The sequence below is a fragment of the Lutjanus erythropterus genome, chromosome 15 (genome assembly GCF_056507025.1).
Source record: "Lutjanus erythropterus isolate fLutEry1 chromosome 15, fLutEry1.hap2, whole genome shotgun sequence".
NCBI lineage: Eukaryota > Metazoa > Chordata > Actinopteri > Lutjaniformes > Lutjanidae > Lutjanus > Lutjanus erythropterus.
In genome coordinates, this window is record NC_139331.1 from 26,509,701 (window position 1) to 26,534,795 (window position 25,095).

At 37.9% G+C, this 25,095-nt stretch overlaps 1 protein-coding gene across 1 annotated transcript in view; it reads right to left on the reverse strand.

Moving 5' to 3' along the window:
• Window positions 1-17,076, reverse strand: part of akap12b (A kinase (PRKA) anchor protein 12b) — a 59,828-nt gene extending 42,752 nt beyond the window's left edge. Inside the window, exon 1 of the mRNA XM_084736874.1 lies at window positions 16,781-17,076. Coding sequence (XP_084593000.1) covers window positions 16,781-16,918 — 138 coding nt within the window. The 5' untranslated portion in view covers window positions 16,919-17,076. The remainder of the gene's footprint in view (window positions 1-16,780) is intronic.
• Between the last annotated feature and the right edge of the window lie 8,019 nt (window positions 17,077-25,095).

The window sequence follows — 25,095 nt, forward strand, 5'->3', positions numbered from 1 at the left end:
ACCATGGTTACAGCTTACCTGTTTACCATGATTACACAGGACAACAACAGCATACAATAGCATACAACAGAAACAATAGCAACATTTACCTAAAAAACAATGCATAGATTCATGTAACCATAAACCCTTTAAATTAATGTGTGGTGGTGACTGTATCTGCAGAGACCCTGCCTGTATTTTCCTTATTTTCTCTTTATTTTGCTGTGCACGGTACACTTGACCAACCCGAAATGTCTTTCTGATGCACTTCTGAACAGCTCAAACAAATCATGCTGATTCTATCTTTAACACACACACACACACACAAACACACACATACACACACACACACACACACACACACACACACATTATGTCATCAGCAGTTATTAATAAAAAAAAAACTGAGTCTACCATTGACAAACTCTATAACTCAACTGCAACCATTGTTAACTGAGTTATTTACATGATCAAACCACTGTGGTTTACAGGAACTTGGTTTGTCAGTTGAAAAATGCTCCACTGTGTTCACCAGCTAGTCCCTAACTTTGTCTGTTTGCTGTTTGGTGTTGGAACGTTTTCAGAAAACAGCTGCCTGTTGTGCGTGGCAACAAAGTCAATGACATCAGAGTTTACATCATATTGTGCTCATTTTCACAATATGAGACCTTTAAGGACTGGAAAACCAAACCACTGAGGTAAACAACACTAAAACACTTGATCTTAGAGGAACTGTGGAGAAGATGATAACTCTGTGGTTTTATCACCATGAGTGACCCCTTTTGCATTACATGCAGTAATTTGCTTCACTGTTAATATAAAAATGTGAATTAGTGCAGCTTTAAAGTACAGGGTCAGATATTTACAGCCAGACACGGGGCATTTCAGTAGAACCCTTAGTCACGTCTTTCTTTCGACATCTTTCTCACATGTTGCTGGGTGTCATTTGATTTTAACACAGTTACAGACATGTGAAAGAAATCAGCTTGAAATAGAAATTTGTTTTCATGCCAGAATACAACCAACCCCTCATTGTTGTTATCCTCGTCTCATTGCTTTCATTCGTCTGCTTAATAGAGTGGGGACAGATTATGGAGTTTAGCTCACTAATGCAATTATCTAGTCCAAAAAAATACGAATGGCTTAATCACAAACAAGCACATGTCATGATGTCTTGAGGTCTCAAGAAATCATGCAGATAATTTTAAACCTGTTGATGTTGACACTGCTAGACTCCTCTGAGGAACGTTGTACTGTGGCGCTTGCAGAGGAGACAGTTTTACGATACACTGGATATTTTAGTCCCCATTTAAAGTGGGCAGTGAGCAATTGCTTTCAGATCAAAACAACACTTCAATTTGCCTCAAATGAGTAAGCAATGACCAGCTGATTCTCTGTGCAGTATGTTTCTAATTATCCTGAGAGCGCAGTGAGCATCATAAGACACCACTTACAGAACATACATGCCACAGTATGTACGGCACAGTATGGTGTTTGTGATGAAAGAGTTTTTACATCATCAGTCACAACATTTTGAGGAGGCAACATGTTTTGAATTTTTTTGTATGTCTCCCACCTTTAGTTAGAGCCTTGAACCTTAAAATGCTTACTCATGCGAATACAATTAGGTCCCTGCCTTTAAAAACATTATGTTTATATACTGAGACAAGGATTTGCATCATGTGCCCCACTGCATCCTGTCTAATGCACCTTTTTACTGTTTAACTACAAACTGTTCCTACTTTTAACAAAGTGCAATCAAAATAACCATGAAATATGAATCAGGCTTTCATTGCCAAACATTTTGTGATGTTGCAAGATATGATCATTTAGTTTTTTCTCATTATGCTGATTAAAAAAAACAACCTGGCAGGCATTACATTTCTCTCAGGATATAATTGTTGGTGCAAATTAGTTGCATAAAACTGTATTTTAAGAGACAGGTTCGCTGAAAGAAACATAATTTTAGAGTGAGTTTATGTAAAGTATATAAAGTTTTTAATCATGGAACTCCATTTGGCCATCTGTCCCTCTTTTCCTCCACTGCTCTTTGTCAAGGAGCAATACCGTACTATAAATACTCCAAATTGTACGAAAGTTGAAGTACTTAAAGTGCAGGATTTATTGGCATCTAGTGGTGAGTTTGTAGATTGCAAACTGATTGTCTCACCCCCCCACTTCCCAGGGTGCATTGTGTCTGCTACTGTATAAACATGGTGGTGCAACATGGTGGACTCCATATAAGAGGACCCACTTCAACCGTAGGGGTCATGCCAAGGTAACGAAAATACAACAATTCTTATATTCAGGTGGAATGGTGCAATCTGTAATATATTCACTGTAATAAATTATATAATTGCCATGATATGTCTTCAGAAATGAAGGAAACATGCTAAGTTGAAATACTCGCTTATCTGACAAATGCTTTTGTTTTCCCATTTCACATTAACTAGAGTTCAAATTAAATGTTAAAATTAGACTGAATGTTCGCCAAATGAGTAAGTGTCTGTTTATGAGTTGCAAGAAATCATTAATAATCTTTTAGAAGGAGCAAATGTTTATAATGGTTAAATTGAGCAATATATTAATGGTGTCTGGAAGACAGTACTGCAGTCAAACTCCAGAGTGTGTATTTTCAGAGCAGTGTGTTGTTGTTTTCAGGATAACAGGCTTAGCTTTACATTGATGGAAAATTGACAGTTATAAAGAGCACTTTCTGTCACTTTTTATTGTCAAATAACAAGGCTGCAATTGTCTTGTAATCCTGCAGCGTTCCTGTGGCCTGCCTGAGATTCCTCAAGACTAGGGAGGATAGATCAGATATGAAATAGGATTTCTACCTATTTAACATACTGCCTATGGCTCCAACTTGCTTTCTGGACTTTATATATTGCTCCTGTAAATTAAAAAATTGAACTGAATTGTGACCTTAACATCGAAAGTCTATTCAAATTGTGGATTTGGACAATCGTAACACATCTCCTTTCAACTATTACATATACTGTTGAGTAGTTTAATTAATAGTATCACAAAGAATCATATTTTATATCCTTATTATAGGATTTTAAAATCACACTCTGCATAATCAGTACTAGCTATAGCTCTCAGACAAATCTACTGGAGTAAAAAGTACAATAGTTTTCCTAAAATGTGGTGGAGTAGATCTATAAAATGGAAATACTGGGGTCAATGTGTTTTACTGTTATTCGACGGGGACTGTGATATACGAGTCGTGTGTTTGGTCAATACTGTAAATCTCAGCTGTAGAGATTAGAGCGACTACACCAGCGTCCTACACCCAGAAAGCAGCTGCACTGAAGCTATGATTCACCGTTTGTCCTTCAAATGCTCTGACTCCCACCAGCACCACACACACACACACACACACACACACACACACACAGAGTCACACACTCACACACACATCATGACATCACACATCTTCCACTGTGCTCTGCAAAGCAGTTAATGCTGCATCAGGACCAGAGCTGATGAAAAATGGATGTGCAAAAAGGAGCGAGAGAGAGAGAGGGAGGCAGAAAAAGAGGGTTGAACAGGTTCATGATGGAGGGAGCGAGGGAGGGAATGAGGAGCACTATGAGTAACAAGGTTTTCTTAAGCATAACTCTTACAGCCATATATAAAACACCGTATAGAAAAGGCTCTTTAGTTGAGACTCACCAGAAAAATGACAGGATGGATTCTTAGTTTGAATGTTCATGACCTCTTGTGGTCTTGAAAATAATAACTGTTCCTTCTCAACAGTAGAAATAACATGCCCTAAACTCTCTTAGATGCCATTTACACTCGTAATAAAAAGTGTCTCATACCTGGATAACATTTCAGCACAATTTAAAGGAGAGATCTATAATTTATCACAAAATGACCAAGATAAACCATCAGAGATTGAGGATTTATATGGCCAATATCTTCAAAACTCTGCCACTCACACCAAAAAAAGGATAAATAGCACTACAGGTAGAAAAAAAACACATTTTTGAATTCGGGGTGAACTGTCTCTTTAAGTTCACTGTTATCACAGGGATCAGTCCCTGTGCAGCAGAAGCTACTTCCACACACTGTTTACTGTTGTAGTGCTAATTGGACGTGGATGCAACGCCCTGAAAATCCACCAGTTTTGTTGTCTTTCTGCAGACAAGGGTGGCAGTCAGATAAGAAAATGCTTACAGTGGTCGGTTTGGATGCATATTGCTTGGAAGCATAAGTTTTGATTATACATAAAAATACTATATCAAGGTGATTTTTTTTTCATCATTCCACAACACAGGGTTGCACAACGAAATGAGAGTTGTAGTCCTCCTGGGATCAGGAGAGAGCCATTTTGTTTCAGCAAGTCAGGAGTAATGTCAAACAAAATGGAAAAAAAACTTGGTGCACTTCCACTCTTGTTTTCACAGAGAGACAGAGAGTGCAGAGTAAGAGCTAACAGGTGCATCGAAAGATAGAAAGATGAATCATTGAGCTAAAAGAGAAGAAGGGCCAGAGAAAGTAGAGGAAAGATGGGCGACTGAGTCCACAGAGGCTCATGATGTAATGGAGGTAAGGGAGGATATTTTGAGCTCAGTGTCGCAGTGAGCAGCCAGCCCAGAAAGGAGATATATTTCTTCAATTCTGAACATGACAAAAAACCACAAGACTGCCTGTTTGTGATGGAAATTCATGCCTCATCAGTTCTTACAGACGCCTTTATCTGAAACTCCCAAAATCAGCTCACAATCCAGTGTTTCATACACAGATGTCTAGGGCTGAACCAAATGTCTTCTTACATTGAATGCTTCTATAGAAGTTTTTGAATGATGCTAATGACAGTATCAACTTAGAGAAAAAATAATAAAAGCCCTCAGACAAAATCTTCAACTCAAATAAAGCAATGCATTGGAGTCAATATTTTCTTATTAGAGCTGGAGCTGCACAACATCATGCGATTATTTTGACAGATATTGCGATTGTGATAATAACCCTTATTTAAAGAGCACTTTTCCAAACATGTTACGAAGTGCTTCACAAAAGACAGCAACTTCATAACAAGCAGATCTTGAAAACAGTTTGTTCATAAAAACTATTTCAAGCAAAAAGCAATTCAATACCAAATCCAATTTGCAGCTCTGACTGTGAATGCTGTCACCTCTAGTTTTAAGGTGAGCCTGGGGAAAAGATAAATGATCTCTGCCCAAGGATGTTAGTACCGGCTTGTACCTAGTGGGAATGATACTTTTTGCATCACAATTTTATTTTTCCTTGAAAAAAAACAAACAAACAAAAAAAAATATTAAAATCATGATGATGTGACATTGACATTATGATTTCAATAATATTTCAATCAATTGTGCAGCCCTAATGAGAGTTGCAATATTTGTTTGTTTTTGTGGTTATATAGATGTAATTCATGGCACTAAACCGCCGTTCATCCAGGTGCGTACCTCCATTTGTGTGCTGCAATCAGGTAAGAACACAGTCTAAGTCAATCTATCTTTTTTAAATATTGATTTTTGACTTTATTCTTGAATATTATTGAAAATGCTTGGATCACAGGAGCTGGAAACAATCCTATGCTGCCACAACTGGAATCAAATTTTATAAATAGTAAAATAATAATATTAGTGTAATCTTTATCTGCAACTGTGCAGAAATAACAGGTTCAAACAGAATAAATAGACATGGAAAAAAGCTGCGGAGCATTTGAATGTTAATCTAGAACTCAAATGACAACAGTTTGATTCAATTCAATTTAGTTTGATTTGAAACACATGAACTAGTTTTTCTGCATCTATTTTAGGGAAGAGGCGCCTAATTTTAGCAATGTTACGGAGGAGGAAAAAAGGCTGTCCTTAAAGTTGTTTTTATGTGGGGGTTAAAGGACATATTCTGGTCAATGATAACTCCAAGAGTCCTTATGCAGCAGCAGAAAATTGCGGGTTTTCCAGGTTTTTTATGTCCCTATAACATGCTTGAGGTTTAGCTAGCTGATTGGTTTTGTCTGACTTGATCGATAGATATAATTGAGTATCATCTGCATAACAATGAAAATTTATTTAATTTATGTTTCCTAAAAATAATTCCTAAAAGAAGCAGCTGCAGGGTGAATACAACTGGTCCAAGCACAGTCCCTTGTGGAACTTTGTGGCTAACTTTGGCGTGCATAGAGGATTCATGTACAAACTGAGATCAATCCAATTCATATGACTTAAATCAGTTTAACGCAGAATTTTTAATGCCAATTAACAGCAAAAAGATCTGACACTACAAGTACAAAAAGTATCCTGTTGTCTGATGCAATCAGAGGGTCATTTGTAACTTCAACCGGTGCCGTTTCTGTGTTATAATGAACTGTAAATAAAATTTTGTATAAAGTCAATAATGAATGGATGAATGAAGCTTCAAACTATTCGGTACAGCCCTACAGATAACAGCTAATGTGTAAAACATTCAGAGTATTCTCTGTGAGAGACGAACTAAGTAAACAGATTGTGTGGATGATCACAATCTAATTATACAGAACACATATCCTCTTTCAATTAAGAAGCCATGATCCTTTGCTAATTGAGCCAAATATCAAACAATCATTTGATTCTGAATATCTTCCAGACTTCTTTGCTCTCTTCAGCTACCTAAACTGGTGAAGCAATAAAGAAAGACAGTATAACAGGGACGCTGATGTGGCACAGTCTTCTAATCATAATGATTGATTGGGACAGAGTAGCGGTTAACAGTCCCTGTGGGCCCGTGAACGGGCCAATCCCTGCTGGCCAGACCTCAAATATTCAATAACACATCATTGCAACAGGGCATCGCTTCTGAGGGACGAAAATCCCTCCACACACCTCCACCAGCAACACAGACAAGAAGAAACACTGTGTGTGATTATGCAACAGCAAAGTTAATCATAAATCCAAATTGAATAAGAGGCTATTTTCCAATTTGTGTTAACTCAATTGCAAAAAAAAAGCCTCAGTATGAGCATGGCACCACAACAAACATGTCAGTATTTGAAACAGCTGCAGCTCTGTTTCTGTCACGTCTTTAAGTAAACCAGTATCTTTGTGTTTTTATGTTTTCATGTCTAGGCTATTATCTTGAGTAAATTTACGACTCTGGACTCAAACAAAGTGCTTTAAACCGGTGGTTCCCATGCTTATTTGCCTTGCGGCCCCTAAACAAAGCAAAAATATCTACCTGCAACCCTCCACGTTTTTTTTTCCTTGTTAAAACTGCAGAAACTTTAAATTAAAAAAACAAACATACTTGGTCACACTTTGCAATAAGGACCCATTAGTTAACATTACTTAATTCAGTAATAATCATTAACTCACTAACTAGTTCACAGCTAAGCCATTTCATTAAGAGAAAACTGCTTTATAGGGTAATTATTGTCCCTTTATTAATTAACACTTCATAAATGCATAAAAATGCTAAATAAGCATCATTTTAATAAAGTCAACCATCTATCAGTTTTCTCTGTGACTCTTATGCATAAAGTAGTAATAAACTAATTGGCTCTAACTGTAAAGTGTTTACACATATTTTTGTTTAGCAGAAATACGTTGTTTTTAGCTTTTCAGTCCTAAACCACATATAGGTTGCAATATCTATCATATCTATCATTTTTGAGAGATTTAAGTTGAAACGAATAGAAATTATACAGAATTTGTTTGACTAATTGAAAACTAACAGCAACAGCAAGCAACATGTAATACACATGACTTAAGTAAATAAGATCTTGTGACAGCTTTTTTGATGTGGTCAGAGGCCTAATCAAAGCTATTGATTAAGTATTTTGAGGGGGGAAAAAAGATTTTTTTTTCAAAAAACAAATTAATGGTTAAATGAGCTGAGAACATTTCAGAGAAAAACAAAAACAAACTGTAGAACAAAAGAAATGTAGTCTTTTAAAACGTTATGTAAGACTTTATGATGTTGATGCCATTTTAGAATTCGATATTGTGCGGCGGACTCATAATTAGATCAAATTATTGGAGTGAAGTCTAATTTGTAGGGTGCACAGAGGGAGGAGGAACAAAAGAGCTCTGGTTTTTCACATCCTCAAACGCACGTCTGTTTTTTTACTGTAATGGAGCTGGCAGTGAATCTGAGAGATGGACGATAGGAAGCTGGCTGGGGGACAAATTAATCAGCAGAAAGCAGTTCCTGTTTCTCTCCAACAACAACAAGAAAGTAAAATCATAAATTTGATTTCCTGTTCAGACAAAAAAAAATCAATATTCTAGCTGTCTACAGACTTTACAGAACTTTTTTTAAAAATCTACAGTAGTGTAGGCAGTGGTGGATGGAGTGTTCAGTAAAAGTACTCATTCCATGTGAAAATACTCCACTATAAGTAAACGTCCTACATTTAAAACAAGCAGAAGTATTATCAGAAAAATGTACTTAGTATGAAAAGTAAAAGTACTCAATCCTCAGAAAGCGGTCCCTGTCACTGTTTTACTATGATATATGGTAGTTTTGGATTAATATTACTGCTTTACTGCATTACTAATGCACATGTCAGATTTTACTGGTGAAGATGCTTAAGGGTCTGTTTATTTGAACTACTGTTGCTCAGAAGAAGAACACTTAATTTTCCTTAAAAATTCAAATTCGAAATCACATGATTTAGAAATACATGGTTTTTACTGGGTAGTAAAGGTATGAAAAGTTATAATCTTAAAAGTACATGGTAACTAAAAGTGTTACACAATGGAGTAAAAAGAATAATATTTACCTCTTAGATGTAGTGGAGTAGTAGTAGAAAGTTGCATAAAATGGAAATACCTTGAATTTGTACTTAAGTACAGTGCTTGAATAAATATACTTAGTTACATTCCACCACTGCATTTTTAATACTTCTGTGGCTTCAGATTTTTAATTTGTCTTAATGAATAAAGCTTTTAACTGTCAGTGATTATAAGAAGTGCAAGTTTAGACAATACATTTCACAGAAAACATTTACCATTATTCGTTGTAAACAAAACTCCCCAGTAAGTTAACAATATGCACACTGAAAAGACAGTCAGTGGAAAACTCACTCTGCTTTAACTGTATTGTTCATTTCACTGAGGATAACCTACGAATAACTGTCGTCACTTGACTTTCTGCTCTAAATCGATTGATTGAATTACTCTGACAGAAACTCACTGAGCTCAGTGTAAACACGTGCCGCTTTCCGTAACGAAGATAAACCTCTGAAGCAGTAAACATGGAGCAGTAAATTAACCCTTACCTGGTGAATAATACTAAATAAGTAAATAAATTCTGAATATAAGGCATAGACGGGATAGCATGTTAGCATTGATATTTCCTAGACAGCTGCTTCCATATAAAGTTTGAGCTATTAATCCTAGACTTGAGGAAGCTCAGGCAGGCTGCAGGAACGCTGCAGGAGTGCAAGACGAGTGCAACATTGTTATTTGATAATAACAAGTGAAATCAAGTCTTACAGTGTAAGTTGATCAGCTATTTATAACTGTCAATTGTCTTTCATTGTAAAACTAAACCTGTTGTGTTGAAAACAAAAGCCCACTGCTCTGAAAATACAGACTCTGGAGTGTGAGTTCATAAAGTTCGGTTATAAAAATCTACTCCTTCTGAAAGATTATTAATGATTTCTCACGGCTCATGAAGTCATAGTCATGGTTATTTTATGATTTATTACAGTAAATATATCACAGACTTTAAATAAAGTCAACTTCATCTAAAACAGATCTTTGGATTTGCAGGTACCATTCGGGACAATACAGCTTATATGTAGGTGAAAAGAGGCTTTGATTGGAAATAAGTGATTGAAAGTAGAAGAAGAAGAAGAAGAGGAATTCCCAAACCTCCACTTCCAACACACACACACTCACAAACACACTACCACACTGAGTTTTTAATCAATCAACCTCTGTCGTCAGTGTCCTTTTTAAAATCAGGCAGGAGTGAGGACTGAGGGAACAATCGGCTGATTCATCTGCCTTTATGTCACTGCCCTTCTAACTCTACCAAACTCTTTTTTTTTTCCCCCTCTCCCTCTCTGGGCTCCACACCCGTCCCCTCTTCCCCTGCCCACCCAAAATGCTGCTCCACCCCCTCCCTATGTCGGTTCCTTCCTCTTGTTTTGGGCCGGTGCACACGGGGGCCCCCGGCTTGTCCCCATCCCGGCCCATCCTCAATGGATCCTCTGTTTGACCCCTTCCGCCTCCCCCTCCACTCTCTCTCCCTGCTAAACAGGATAATCAGAGCCACAGCAGTGTCTGATCAGCTGAAGCTCATTATACAGGAACGTACCCGCCTTAATCAGCACGCATTACATTACATAACATGATGTTGGATCATTGGAGTCACCTGCCGCCGCCGCCGCCGCTGCCGATATGAAGGAAGGAGCCAACATGTGATGCAGATCTCATGCTCAGTCGGCTATTTGTGGTGTGTTCGCTATTGTTCACTTGTGAGTCGGTGTAGATGAGAATGAAGCGTGTAGTTTCATAACAGAAACAGTGTATTTATAGAAAGCTCCTGTCTAGCTGAGGTGCAAGAAAGAGAAGTGAATTAAGACTATAATAAAGAAGAGGTAAAAGAAGAAGCCCGCCTACACATGCACTGAAATGCTCTCTGACAATTACACGAAATGTACGAGTTGATCTTGCTTAAAAATTTCAATGAGTCATTTTTCTGCAAAAGTAACATTACTGTAAACAACCGAAGCATATTTAAGTTAAAGGAGAAATCTGTAATATATTTACTGCAATAAATCATAAAATGACCTTGACCTGTCATCAGAGATTGAGGAAACATGCTAAGCTGCAATACTCTCTTCTCTGACATCAACAACCGCGATGACCTTTCTACTCCGGGCCGGAATTTCCCTGTTTCATGTTAATTAGGGTTCAAATCAAAGCCGGATGTTTGCTGAATAAGTGCTTGTATATGAGTCATAAGAAATCATTAATAATCTTTTAGAAGAGGTAGATGTTTATAACGATTAAATTGAGCAATATGTTAATGGAGTCTGGCAGGCAGTCACTGAACTGCAGTGTGTGTATTTTCAGAGCAGTGGACTTTTGTTTTCAGGATAACAGGCTTAGTTTTACATTGACAGACAACTGACAGTTGTAAACAGTGGATAAACTATCAGCGGAGGATTCATCGTTGCATGTTATTGCCAAATTATGATGATGCACTCGTCTTGGACTCCTGCAGTGTTCCTGCAGTCTGCCAGAGCTTCCTCAAGTCTGGAGAGGAGGAGGCGGGGTCAGACAGCTCACTTCAACCATAATATTTATATTAAATAGGGTTTCAACCTATCAAATATACCATCTATGGCTCCAACTCACTATTTGGAATGCAGTACTCATTTTTGGATGCACAATTGGTACATATTGTTCCTTTAAATCAATAATATGTAACATTTCAGCATCAAAATGTCTACATACGCTAGACCTATGTTATAGGCTATATTTTGTTAAGCTGTGTACTCTCGTTATCCCAAATGTTTTCAATAATGCTCAAACCCAAAGAAATTGAGAGTGCAGTGAAACCTAGCCTAGTGTGAATGAAATCTGCAGAGATCTGCAGAGATATTTATGTGCATCTTTGCACAAACCAGACAATCCCACGCTGCAGATCAGATAAAAAGAAAGATAAGCAGCACATTCCAGTTCATATGATCTCGCTTTATAAGTACACCATCATGTAACAAATGCCAAATATTGTGCAAGGTTTGCAGCTTTATCTATAACAATCATTTCATGTATGAGCAGAGTTTGAAAGATTTCCAAAACAAAGACCTACAACCTGTGCAAACAGCTGATAAACCCAGCAACAGCGGTTCTGAGTTGATTCAGGTGAAATTGGCATAAATAGAACTTATTGCATGATTTATCTCCTTTTTATACATATGTGATAAAGGTTTTCAAGTTTGTGATAACTGGTTGTAGTGGGAAAAGGTCAAATTATGTGAAAAATTCACTGATTCTCTTTTTCAGTCTCAATCAATACATGAATTTGGATATCTGCCAATACTGATACTGTACCGATACCAGTTCTTTTTTCTTTATCACTATTATTAATAGTAGTATGTGTAAGATTACATTAGACTGAAACTGAACATACATTTAGTAGTGAAAACCTCTGAGTAAATCTTGATGCACAATCAGTCAGAGTTTTCACAATGTCAAAAGCTTGTTTAGTTTGTGTAATGTAACCTTACACAAGTTGAATAGTGTCTGTAGGACACTGTAGGATTCTGGGTTGTGATATTCACATCTGCTGCAGAGACTGCTGAGAGACGGCCTTCATTTCCCATGAAATGTTCCAAAATGCAAATGTTACTTTTTGTCAGTGTTTCTCATGTGTTTGTACAGAACACAGTGGTTTATGGTTGCTTTTGTTGGTAGTTGTCATTTTTGTGTTGGTTTACTGCACCATGAGTGAATAATTGTATTGTAAATTGAGAAGATGTAAAAAACGCTATTTATCTTTCAATTTGTGCTCCTTACCAAAGTGTTTACAAAAAAAAAACATGTCGGGCTGTGGAACACTGATAGGTGGTGCAAATCCACATTCTGATGAATGACTTGTGTCAATACTGGGCTCTGAAATTGATATTGGATCGGATTGGTCCCGTCTCTATTGAAAACTTTCTCAAATATTTACATTGCATGAAATAACATATTTTGTAGCGTTAATACAATGTCGTCCGTACTGTAGGCCGCAACAAGAAAAGCTCCAGGAAAGTAACTGTAATCTATGTAAAGACCTACTTATATCTGGACCTTAATGTGATTATTTTGGTAATATTTGTGAGGTTGTTGGAGATGGAGAGGTATGAAGAAGGCGTGTTATCGGTGGTGGAGGGAGGGACATTGCTATAATTCCTCTGTGGAGTGAGGAGGATATTTATTGACTGTGTATCAAGAGGTAAGACTCCATTCGCTTCAACCAGGCACACACTGTCAACATCCAAACACACACTCCCTCCCGCTCGCTCCACCAAATAAACCATCCAACTTCATACACCCTACTGTAAGTCTATCCTTTTCACAGGACTCTAAATCTTATAGTGGTTTCAAAATCACTGTTTTCATCTTAGATAAATGTGTATCACATATAAAGATTACAGACATAGCACAGTTAAAATCTGCAGTTTTCTGTACTTGGTGCTACAACCAAGATCGTGTTCCTCCTCTGAGTTTATAGGTTTTTAAATAACAGTTTTCTGAATGGAAAAGCTTTTTCCCCACTTTTCAAAGTAGTTTAACAAACTTGTGATCAGATTTTGCTTAAACAGCAGTTGCACAAGGTACAGTGGTGGTACTCAGATATTTTACTTAATGGGACCTATAGTCAGTGTATTACGTGTAGTAGATGGTGGGTGTCACAACCCCAGTTTGGAGAAGCAGCAGAGGTACTGGAGTAGAAAGTCAATTAATGAACAGCTGTGGACATGGTCAGCAGCAAAAAGTATTTTAGGCACCTAAAAAAATCAATATCAATTTAAGTGTACGCTATATTTAGAGTATTCTCACAGCTTTGTCTTGCCATCAGACAGCCTTTTCCGATGGGAAACTGGTGTTACATAAGCCCGATATTGCTCTTTCCAAAGCAAGCAAAGCTCCTTTGTAAAAATCAGTCATTTTACCTCGCAGAACACAGGAGTTCTTGCTCGATCGCTGCCTCGATCGGTTAGTTTGTTTGTGTTACTGTGCAACTAAAGTATCCGAACAAACCTTTTGAAACACCAAAGTCACAATTAATTAACAAAGAGTTCCCAGCTGTGAAGCTCTTGTCTGGTTTAAATTAGATCATGTTAAAACTGATGTCACAGACGACTAAATTTGTTTAGCTCCTTGGGGAATTGACGTGTTTCTCATATTTCAGCACATGATGTCTCTGAAATCCTTGTGCTGTGGTGACTGGTTTCCTGTTTTAACTGGTCTGGTCTGTAAGAAGGTGAAATCCAAGTATGTGCACACAAACAAACAATATGACTGTGGCCGATATTTTGGCCGGTATTAAAGCTGGCAGCAAGGACTAACAAGCTGCTGACATCTTGTCAGTGGGAGAAACGTGGGTCTGAAAACTGTCACAGCTGGAATCACAAAGCACAATAGACACACTCAAGTCAGACTAGCAGCTTTTAAACATTTCATATCACACATTCCAATGTGACGTGGAAATATGAGCCAAAACAGTGCCACTGCGATGATACCTGCGATAACAGCTCAACCAGCTTAAGAAAACAACAAACCGTCACACAGAAGATGCCAACTGACTGGGAAACAACTGCACAAATACACCAGAATTGAAAAACATGCACAAACAACACATTCTTAAGAAAAGGCTTAAGGAGAAGCTGTGATTAAAATCTTGACTATTGTGTCACTTAATGTCTCCCACAGTGTCATGTGACCTTTCTGCTGACCTTTCAGAAAGAGAGACAGGCCCCAAATCTGACCTGCTGACCTCCAGCCTATAAAAAAAGTCAATAAATCCAATAGGTTATACGAGGCGTGAATAGAGCAGGTGGCGAAACATACGTGGTCATTAGTAGGCGCTTTCCAAATATTCATTCACACAATGCTGAGCAATTTACACCGAGGTGACAGTGCAGCGTCGGCAAGATCCCTCAGATGATGGCAGCTGGCCACAACATACTGCACAGACGAGGAAATGAAAAGGGCACGTTAACACTGACAAGTAAGAGCTTAGCTGTTCTTTAAATTCAAATGTAGCAACGCAGAACATAATGGAGGGTAAAACAAGTTAAGAATCCGGTATACATTATAAATAAAGTGCCAGTGCTGAGTGTCCACTTCATTGTGTCAAGACACATACATAGGTTGAAAAGGTCCCTGCATATACACTTGGACTTTCCTCCTAAGATGCTGACAGTCTATTTAATCTATTATTCATCAAAGTTTTGTCAGCTCTGGAGTCATGGGGTCAAAATGCTCAACTTGACTTGATTTTATGTGAAAGAAATGGGAATACTGACACACATCAGGAGAGGATGGAGCAAAGTAAAAAATCCTAAAACTGATGAGATTATTTTATAGCTGAGAGCTCTGGGAAACCACGGAAGTTGACACTATGATGGCTCTGTGGTTTTAAATTATGAGTTTATTGTGACTTTGATGATATCACTCTGCAACCAACAGTTATTTTCATTATCAATGTATCTGTTTATTGTTTTCTCAATTAATCGATTAGTTGTTTAACCCATAAAATGCCAGAAAATGTTAGGAAATGTTTATCCCTGTTTCCCAAAGCCCAAGATGACATCCTCAAATATCTTATTCTGTCCGAAACCCAAAGATATTGACATTTCTTCCTAATCATTTATTAAAACAGTTGGTAATTAATGTAATATGTATTAACTGACTAATTGTTACAGCTCTAAATTCAAGTCATGAGATCAAAATGCCCATCTTGACATGATTCTGTGTGATGATTTGCTGCTTTTCTTTGTCATTTATGATAGTAAATGAAGAGTAGGGTTTCAAATTCTGTGATTTTCTTTAACTGATAATTGACAATACAAACAATTGATTAATCAATTAATCATTATTAATTAATTAAAGATACAAAACACTTTTTCCTCTCTTTTGCAATTGTTTTTCTCTTTTTTCTCTTTTTAAATTTAAGTTTCCTTCTCTAACAAATGACTCCACCAGACAAAACAATGTCAAATGCGGCACAATCACTGCCATTTCAAGACTATTAAATAATTACTGATTAATACATTTTTAATCACTTAAATTCTTAACAGCAACTAATCAATTAATGATTAATCATTAACACCCCAGTCCAGTCCACTGGCTACTTTGGGCTCTGGGAAACTGTGATGAACATTTTTTTTTTTCTTCTTTTTTTTTTTTTTTTTTGACATTTTATAGAGTAAACACTTCATCAAAAAAATTGGAAGATTAATCAATAAGGAAAATAACTTTTAGTTGCAGCCCTAATGTTATTTAAAATTATTTTTGTTACTTCACTTTTTCCAGGATTTTAATGTTTTTCCATTTTTTGGCCTTTAACTCTTTGCAGAAAGCTGTGTGATACACACACATCTGTCATAACTTTATAATACTTGTATTTTTATTTGTCAAAATCACATTAGAATTTCAAAAGGACTTTAAATAGATGCGAATAAAAAGGACCTCCCTTTTAGACGAACAAATTTGCTTTGAATTGAATTATGGGGTTGTCATTTTTGATTTAACAAACAATAAAATGTAAAACCTTATTTTTTTTTATTTTTGTCCAAAACAGCAAAATTGGAAAAGTGCAAGATAAAAGGAGTGCAATCATGTGAACCTGCTATTATTCAATAACCCTTCTCTGTTCATGTGCTTCTCCCCAAAAGCTCCAAAACTGTCACAAGGACAAATGTGACTGTGGTTGTGGAGTCCAGGTGACCTGGCTGTCTGGATGTAAAGAAATCTGGACCGGGCTGAGCTGCTGCTGGCGTTTTATTACTGCGGGACTGCAGACAACTCGACCCATTACTCAGCAAAAAAAAAAAAAAAAAAACAGCGCCAGGCGCACATGGAGCCTGTGCGCTGCAGCAGCACGGCACTGATGCACGCAGGAGAAGAGGGGTGACGACAGGTATGTTTGCAAACAATCAGGTGAACTATAGAAAGAGCGGAGGACGTTACAGCAGACAGCAGGACGCAGACTAAAGGCCACTGAATTAACAAGTATGATAAATGCAACATCTCTCAGGGGGTCGTCTCTGCGCCCACTGCGCACGAAGGTCTAAACAGTGTCAGGGATCAGAAAGCCTCAGTATCGGCTGTACCTTGCTGTCGTGGACGCTGCCTCCCTCCTGGAGCACGTTCACCTCCGCACTGAGCTCCCCTGCGGAGGCGGAGGCTGAAGCTGAGGCATCCTCCTGGCTCTTCCCGTCCCGCTGCACTGAGCTCTCTGCTGCTCCCATGTCGATCAGCCACAAAGGTGAACTCTTCTCCTCTTCAGTCTTCAAAAAACACACAGAACAAGCCTCCGGCACAAGACAAGCGACCACGACTGTTTTCTTACAGCGAAGCGAGAATCCAAAGCGTCCAAATGACGAGCTCTACAGTGCAGCTCCGCCCCGGGGTGGCCTGGATCTGGAGTGATGAAGTGTAAGGACCAGCAAACTCTTTTAGGACACCCTCCGCCTCCTCCACCTCCCGACAACACCTCCTCCCTTCAGTATCACATGGGGCTCCGGTGCGCCGCGGCACGCCTTGCAGCATCAGTGCTGATGGAGGAGAGAGAAGAAGAGGAGGAGGAGGAGGAGGGTTAATAAATTAAATGAAAGCCTTCTTCGCAGCTTGTTGCGTAGTTTATCCGTTCTCAGCAGCAATTAGATTTATCCTACGGTAAGAGATTGGTAAATTAAATTAAACTGTTAAAACACAGCAACACATGGGATCCACTGCAAATATCAAAACCTACACAAACAGCTGGGAAAAGATTAACAACTTTAAAATCAGACCACAGGAGTCAAGAAATACTGCATGGTCATATGTGAGTATCAGACTGGGTTGCACCAACAAAAATGTATTTTATATCAGATGATCTCCAATCAGAGTCTAGCAAAACTAATAAATTTAAGTTTGATACAAATAAATCCTGATTTAAAACTAAGCAGAGCTCTGCTGCAAATTAAAAACAAATTTCAGTACAGTAAATCCAAGTTTAGTGACTAAATTGAGTTTAATCAATATGCAGATGCTTGCGGTGTACTCAAATGAAAATCAATAGCCTAAGTAATTTTTTTTATTTTTTAATGTTGCTGGCTAGCTAAAACTATAATGTTATATTGTTTCATGGCTAGCTAAAAGGTTAACAAAATAATGTTTGCTAGCGAGCTAAAATGTTAACCAAATGTCATAGTGTACGCTAACTAGATAAAAAGTTACCTAGATAGTATACTGTTTGCTAGATAGCCAAAATGTTAACTAAACATTACCTTGTTTGTTAGTTAGCTACAGGGGAAAAACTTGTGGGTCGAATTATCAACTGGAGTGAAAACAGAAGAGACTCGTCACAAAACTCAACTGGTTACAACCTGTCCCTTAAGTTTCATCAAGGAATCTGATTATTTTGCTCAACTCATCTAAAAAAGGCAGCCATTTTAAAAAACCTTCTTGAGTGTTGGTTAAAAGTTTTTATTGGATCACATTTTAAATTGGAGTTCAAAGTTTTGGTGCAACAGAATAACATTCAATCTAGATTTAGAGTGAAAATTAAACTGAGGTTAGGCTAATTATAGACATAATTACAATATATCAACTTAAATGAGCAAATAAAATAGCAATGACATAGGCGATATGATATATGACCAATAACAAACCTAACCTATAGTAGGGGCAATGAGTGAAAACAGCAACTAAGTTAAAGAAAATAATAAATAAAAATAAGAATGCACATTCTTAAGGCACATGCATAAACTCACAGATATACACACACAGATATAAGCAGGGATAGAAGACAGACATACAAGAAGTACAAGTACACTTTACATATGTTATGTTTGCAGTTCTCTGCAGCATAAATATTTTATGGCAAAAACACACAATATTCTATCAAATTAAACGTAATGTCTAGATAATAATAAGAATGTTTTTTTTTATTTATTTGATAAGAAAGTAATACATACACCAAGCAGTGGAGTAAAAAAAAAACACACATCATCTATGAAGCACTTTGGGCTGCATGTTTGTATGAGAGTTGCTATATACAGTGAATAAAGTTGAGTTGAGTACCATCTTTGCTCTCTCTCCTCCCGTCTTTCTACTGTGGTAAACAAGTTTTTTGTTTTTTTTTTAAGTCTGCTCTGACATGCAAACGCACCTGGGTCAAGTTTTGCATGTTGGTGATGGTAAGAACAGTACAAATTAACACAGAGAACTATTCTCCTTGTGGTCCCTGTGAAAACACTAAAACAAAGCTAGTCCTGCTGCTTCTTAGTTCATTTACTTGGAATTTTTCTACACTGGCGCTGGACAAGTTTATCTTATTTCAAGTTGCTCTAATCAGCTTGGGAAATCTATGTGTCACACACACAAACTGCCATGGTCTCTCATAGGGCTGGGCAATGTATTGATATTATACAACGAGAATCGAGATATATATGGTATTTTGCAGGTCTGCCTAAAAATATCAGGATAATATTTATAAGGCACACCGTCCAGCCCTTCTGTCTCCTGCAGTGAGTGAGGGTCTCTGCCGGGCTCATGTGGAGATGATGCTGAGGTTTAAGTGTTAATTGCAGGTTGAGCCATGTGCCATTTTGTTTGGAATTTTTCACAAATTACAGCCCAAGTGCTCAAAGCCAAGTTCACACAGGCCTAGACTGAGGGTCCCTGCAGTGAAACCAAACCAAAACACAAACACACAGAGATGCAACACAAACAAACACTTGGAGGTTTAGGGCCTGACAAAGTGTGTGCAAAGAGTCCACAGTGGCAACCTGACCTAAAAGTAACTATAAAAGACAGTTTGAACAGACGACATAAATGTTTTTATGGTTTAAAAAAGAGGACTAGAGATCTCACTGAGTCAAACTTAAAGCAGTATTCATTCATTTTAATGACACTTTATACACTGTGTCTACATAGTAATTTGAACCTTTTGTGTCGAAATATTGATGAGTGTAGCTTTAAGTCACAAAAATTAAAACTTGTCTCATATTTGACGTCTTTGATACCTGAGATTTGATTGTCTAACGACTTAACTAAACGTCATGTTTTGACCTGGTAACACGACTTGCCCAGAACTTCACTGCCGTGACAGTTTACTTACTTTAATTACCTTAAAAACTGATTTGAAAACAAAGACATTCTCAGATATTAATTTCCGACCTGGTAAAAACGAGGTTTAAAAAAAAGAAGAAGTGAGCTCACCAGACGTCTGTAGCATCTCAAGGCTACTTTAACGGCTACTCGCACTAGCATAACGTAGCCGCTTCGGTCATGTCTCGACAGGAACCCTAGATTTCCAAAAGCCTCGCGAGATTTGTGGTATCGCTCTTCATAGAGGACCTTGTATAGACTAATTGTATTTTATGACATGAAATTTCTGTGGTGAAGATTTGAGTTGGTATTAGGGAAAGAAAATACCTGGTTAGGGGTTGGGAACGTTTTTTATTTAGTTGAAATTATCACTCTCGCGAGATCTCTCGTGGGTCTGGGATGCCCACCTACAAAACACCATACGATTCTCCGACCAACTGTCGGCGGATGCAGTGAAGTATGGGTAATGTAGGCGGTGGGTTTGACCAAGAAAAAATTACTTTGTTCTAATTTTTATTTGAATGAATTGTTATCCTTTTTAAAACTCTACATCGTGAATCTGAATGTGTAGTGCTAAACTGGCTAAATTAGTCTACATCTCTTAAGATGTGAATCGGGTTTCAGACTTCACTTGCACGTGCCCCAAATGACTGCTAATTTAAATCACATTTCTATTGCGGTAAATGAGAAAAAGTTAACTTTTAACCTATGACATTATTGTTTTTAAACCAATAGACATTTTATAGGCACAGTATTGTCCTGTATGGAAGCCCATTTCTGCCAGTGTAATGAAGATCCTGTAAGTCATTATTATGAGAAATTTATTTTTAAAAGTAAATTCTTACTTTTCTCAAAATGATAAGTTAGTATCTCAAAATACTGAGAAACTTTGTCAAAATAATTTTTTAGTGTCTGGATCAGAATTTTTTTTTTCTTCATTGGGGGACATGGGCTTCAATAGTTCAAAGTTCAAGTAATATCATACTGCAACAAGTATTTGCATTTAATTTACAGTCACATTGTTACGTTGCCTGTTGGCTGCAAACCAGCCTCTGTGGTTTTAAAGCACCTTCTCTAACCACATGTTGACTAGATTAGTATCACTGGCACATGAGTAAATTGAATAAAACTTAACATCATCACGTCACATGATGAACATATAGGAATGTCTGACGCGCAGAGTCAATGTGAACCCAATAAAAAGTTTTCTATTCAGCATTTTGTCACTAGTTTCTTTATTACTAATGTGATAGTTGGTCCACTGATCTTTACATGTGCAGTTCTCTGAGCCAGGAAATAAACAAGCAACTCTCACTGTTTAGTGCATAAGGTATGACTCCATCATCATTATAAAAAGGGTTAAATCCTAGACAAGACAGCTTCATTTGTTTATCAACTGTTTACCTTCAAAAATACTGCAAACAAGACAGAAATCATAGCATTGCTGTTCAGTTATTGTCTTGGTGTCCCCAAAATTTTATTAATCTTTATTTTGTAAAATACTTTTGGTTGAGTTTTCTTTTCTTTTTTTTTTTTTTTTGCAAAAGGTTTCTGAAAAGTATGTACATTCCTTACTCCATTTTCTTATAGAATTGATTTCCCAAAGCAGTTGTGGTAACAATGTGCAAGAAATTGCATGTTTATGAAGACGACACCCTCATTTACATGAAAGCTGTTCCGGTTGAGTTGCCTATAGAGAGAGGGCTGCAAGAAAGCTGCAGAAAATCTCTGTTGTAAGAAAATTAAATTGTTTTTCCCTCAACACCTATTATAAGGAACAGAGTAAATTATCTTATCTGGCAGATAAGATATGAACCTCTGAAATACTGGCAGCGTCAACCATGACTGTGTTTCTACAGAGCTTCTGACAGGTCACAGTGTGATTTTCTCTGTAGATTCAGGTGAAATACACTGACATTTAGTCATTAAGGCAAAAGAGCCAGGAGGAATCATTGCCACCATTCACTGAGATGTTTTTTTTTTTTTCAGGAGTAATTTAAGCCTCTGTTAGGACTCAGTAATATGCCTTTGTTAGGTGTGAGTCAGACCCTTCAAGACTTTTAGAAACAAAAAAAAGCTCTGCTTCTAGAGATGCATGTGTTTAAACTGTGAACAGGAATCCTCATGAGTGCAATTTCTCATCACCTTTGTGGCACAAAATTATCTCAGACTGGATTGTCAGAATAGCGGCTGCTCGTGTTGTAAAACTAGAGTAATTTTCAACACGTGTCTTGCAAGACCAAATAAATTAAGACAGAAACCCTCATTACAGTTGTACAGTGTGTGCAGATAGACGTGTTAGTCAATGACCTTCAGCGTGGCAGGCCTATCAGCAGACCCGCTGATGTCATCTGAAAGAGGAGGGGGCACACAGGAGGAGTGGAGTAAGGTGGGGGAAGGAGGTTCTCATTAAAGTGAAAGCCTTACCGGACATGTCATGGTCTCCGCTCAATAAAACAGTAATGTAAGGGCACATTAAAGGCACAGAGCATGCTCACACACACATACAGGAGGAAGGGTTCAGTAACATTCACAAATACTCTCTCTTTATCACACTTGCTGTCTTGTTCTCCCTCTGAAGGGAAACGGGAATCCACTCCAGGAATCCAGATACAACTGGCCTGTTGTTTTCTGCTGACGTTAAAATATAGACCAGAGTATGTTTGGTTGCAAAAGATTCATCTTTCTGCTTATACATGAGAAAGTGATGAGATATTTGAGAAGTAACAGCCATCCAAACCATGGATACAAAATCTAAACATGTACATTTCACTGTAAAGACTGTAAAAAAATCAAATTAAAAGGGGCTTTATTGGCTTGACAGATGTTTACATTCCCAAAGCAAGCGTGAAATAAAAAAAGAAACGTATATAAACAAAGATACATGGACAAATACATACAAAACACAACAAACACATAAACAGAGATTCTTCTCTCCATTTGTATACAGCATACAATACAGCAAATACACAGATAGATAATAGATATCTATATGAAAACTTTTAGACATTCCCACAGGACTCCCCAGTTGATTCATGGACTGCACATTTTTTCTAAAATGCAAACAGTGAAATGGTGGGAAATGTCGTGTTTTTCAGACAGAGAGGGTGAGTCGAAGAATGCGGCCCTGAGGGTTGATGTCTGGGCTGGCGTGGGCGCAGAGCGAGGGCTCGCCCAGACACAGTGGGCGGTTGACACGTTCATACTTTGTCACAAAAAGTGCATTAAGGAGTTTGTGACATGTGGTGTATAACAGACATTAACAGACAACACAGGGTTTTACTCAAACATAATGTAAAGAAGAGTTAGTGTTCTGAAATGAATATTAAACACAAATGTTATAACTGCAAATATTATACCATACATAAGTCATACTGAACAAATTGTCACAACCAAGGGGTCTCTTTGCCAGGCAAGAATGTGAGGAGGATGTGGCCAGTTTGGGGACCCCTGTTGCCTCTAATTACAGTCCACACAGCACACTATACTATATGGTAGCTTTATTATATTTTTGCACAAAGACAAAGAAACAAACCACAATTTCTCTTAAACTGGAATCCTATCAGGGCCTTGTGTTTTTTATGCCACTTAGTTTGTGATAATTTGACGAAATAACTTTATTTGGGAAATGCTTTGTGGAAACACTATGAACAAGGCAACAGGTAAGGGGTGACGTGCAGCGAGCAGGTCACTGCTATTTTAAAATAAGTATTTCTTCCTCCACCCTGCATCATCTTGTCAGTTTATTTTGCCATAATGACCTGCTCTCTGTGCTTCATCATCCCTTACATAATAATGCAGGAGCCAGTTGAGTTATGCAAATTTACAAACAAAATTGCAAGCAACAAAAAGGTAACTGACACACAATGAATCTGAGACTGTTGGGGCCCCTGGAGGTCTGAGATTCAGGGGCAGTCTCGAATCATCTGAGCCATTTTCTAACAACTCTTGAGTTACACTCACACAGACGTTCAAAAGGACCTGTCCTTGGTACTGAAATTAGCCAGTCTATTAAATAAGAGTGCTAAAAGATGAGAGCTTAAACAACTGGAGGCTTCAGCAGATGGAGTCAGAAACTCAACATAAACAACTCTAACTTGACAAAGCGGGGACTTTCCAGCACGTTACAAAGCAGTGACGAAGCCCCCTCCTCATCAACACCATGTCTTCAAATCTGTCATCAGCTCAAAACAAGAGGGTTCAGTCTCTCTGTCACACACACACACACACAGTAAATATGCCGTTGCTGCACTACTGTATAAATGAGAGCATTCCTGCAGCCGTGACTGTAGTTTAAGAGCCAGATCCTGCCTGGTGAACACACAGAATAACAGACTTAGCAGGTGTGGAATGCCAGCTATGACAGGCACACACATGTGCACACATGTATGTTGGCTCCTTCTTGCAAACCCAAACACCTCATAATGACAGATGTTGCACCCTGGGGTGCTGCTGGGGGGCCCGAATGTTGGCTTTCAGGCATGCTTCCAACACAGGAGGGACCGCCGCCCCCCCCCATCTGTGGGAGTAAAGCTGCACTCAGGTAGAAAAAACAGAAGTTATGAAAATTTTAAAGTTTTGTATGCGAGTGAAGTGAGTCACAAAGAGGAAGTTTTTTTTTCTTTTTTTTTTGGTCACAAAAATAGGTTTGCAGTGAAGCATCTCTTTGGAGAACCAGGAGACAACAGAAGAGAGTGCATGTGTCTAAACAACAGATGGGCTGAGCCACAAGTCAACTGCCGGGTGTGAAAACACAAACACACAGTTTTGGAGTAAATAAAAGGTTTATTTGAAAAGGCACACACTTTTGATCTCTGAGAACCAACATGTTTAACAAATGTCAGTGAGGACAATATGAACATTTTTTTCCAGAGCACATTTATGTTAGTTCCACACTTGATTATCTCATTAAGACACACTGGATGTTAATCACATTGATATCTGATAACAACAACACAAAACAACACTGTAACATGGCCAGCTGACACTGTAAGAGCAGTTAGTGGACAGAAGTTAAACAGAAAGCAGAGAGAGGGAGGTTGGACATCAGAGAGGCAGCAAGGAGCCAGAACAGTTTGACATTTAACTTGGTGGCTTAGAGATTTATTTTGAACCAAACTAGAGTTGTGGCTATTGAACAGTGGAAACACAAACCAAGACATTTTTGATGAGTTTTACTTTGTTTCTGTTGAGTTTTAAGGAGTGAACAAGTTTGTCCTCTCAGTGTGATAAAAGAGAGAAACTTTAATTCAGAACGTGTCCTGTCTCTAAGAATATCTGAGAATTTATTTTATATATTTGACTAAACTAAGAGCACTTGTCAAAGCAGCAA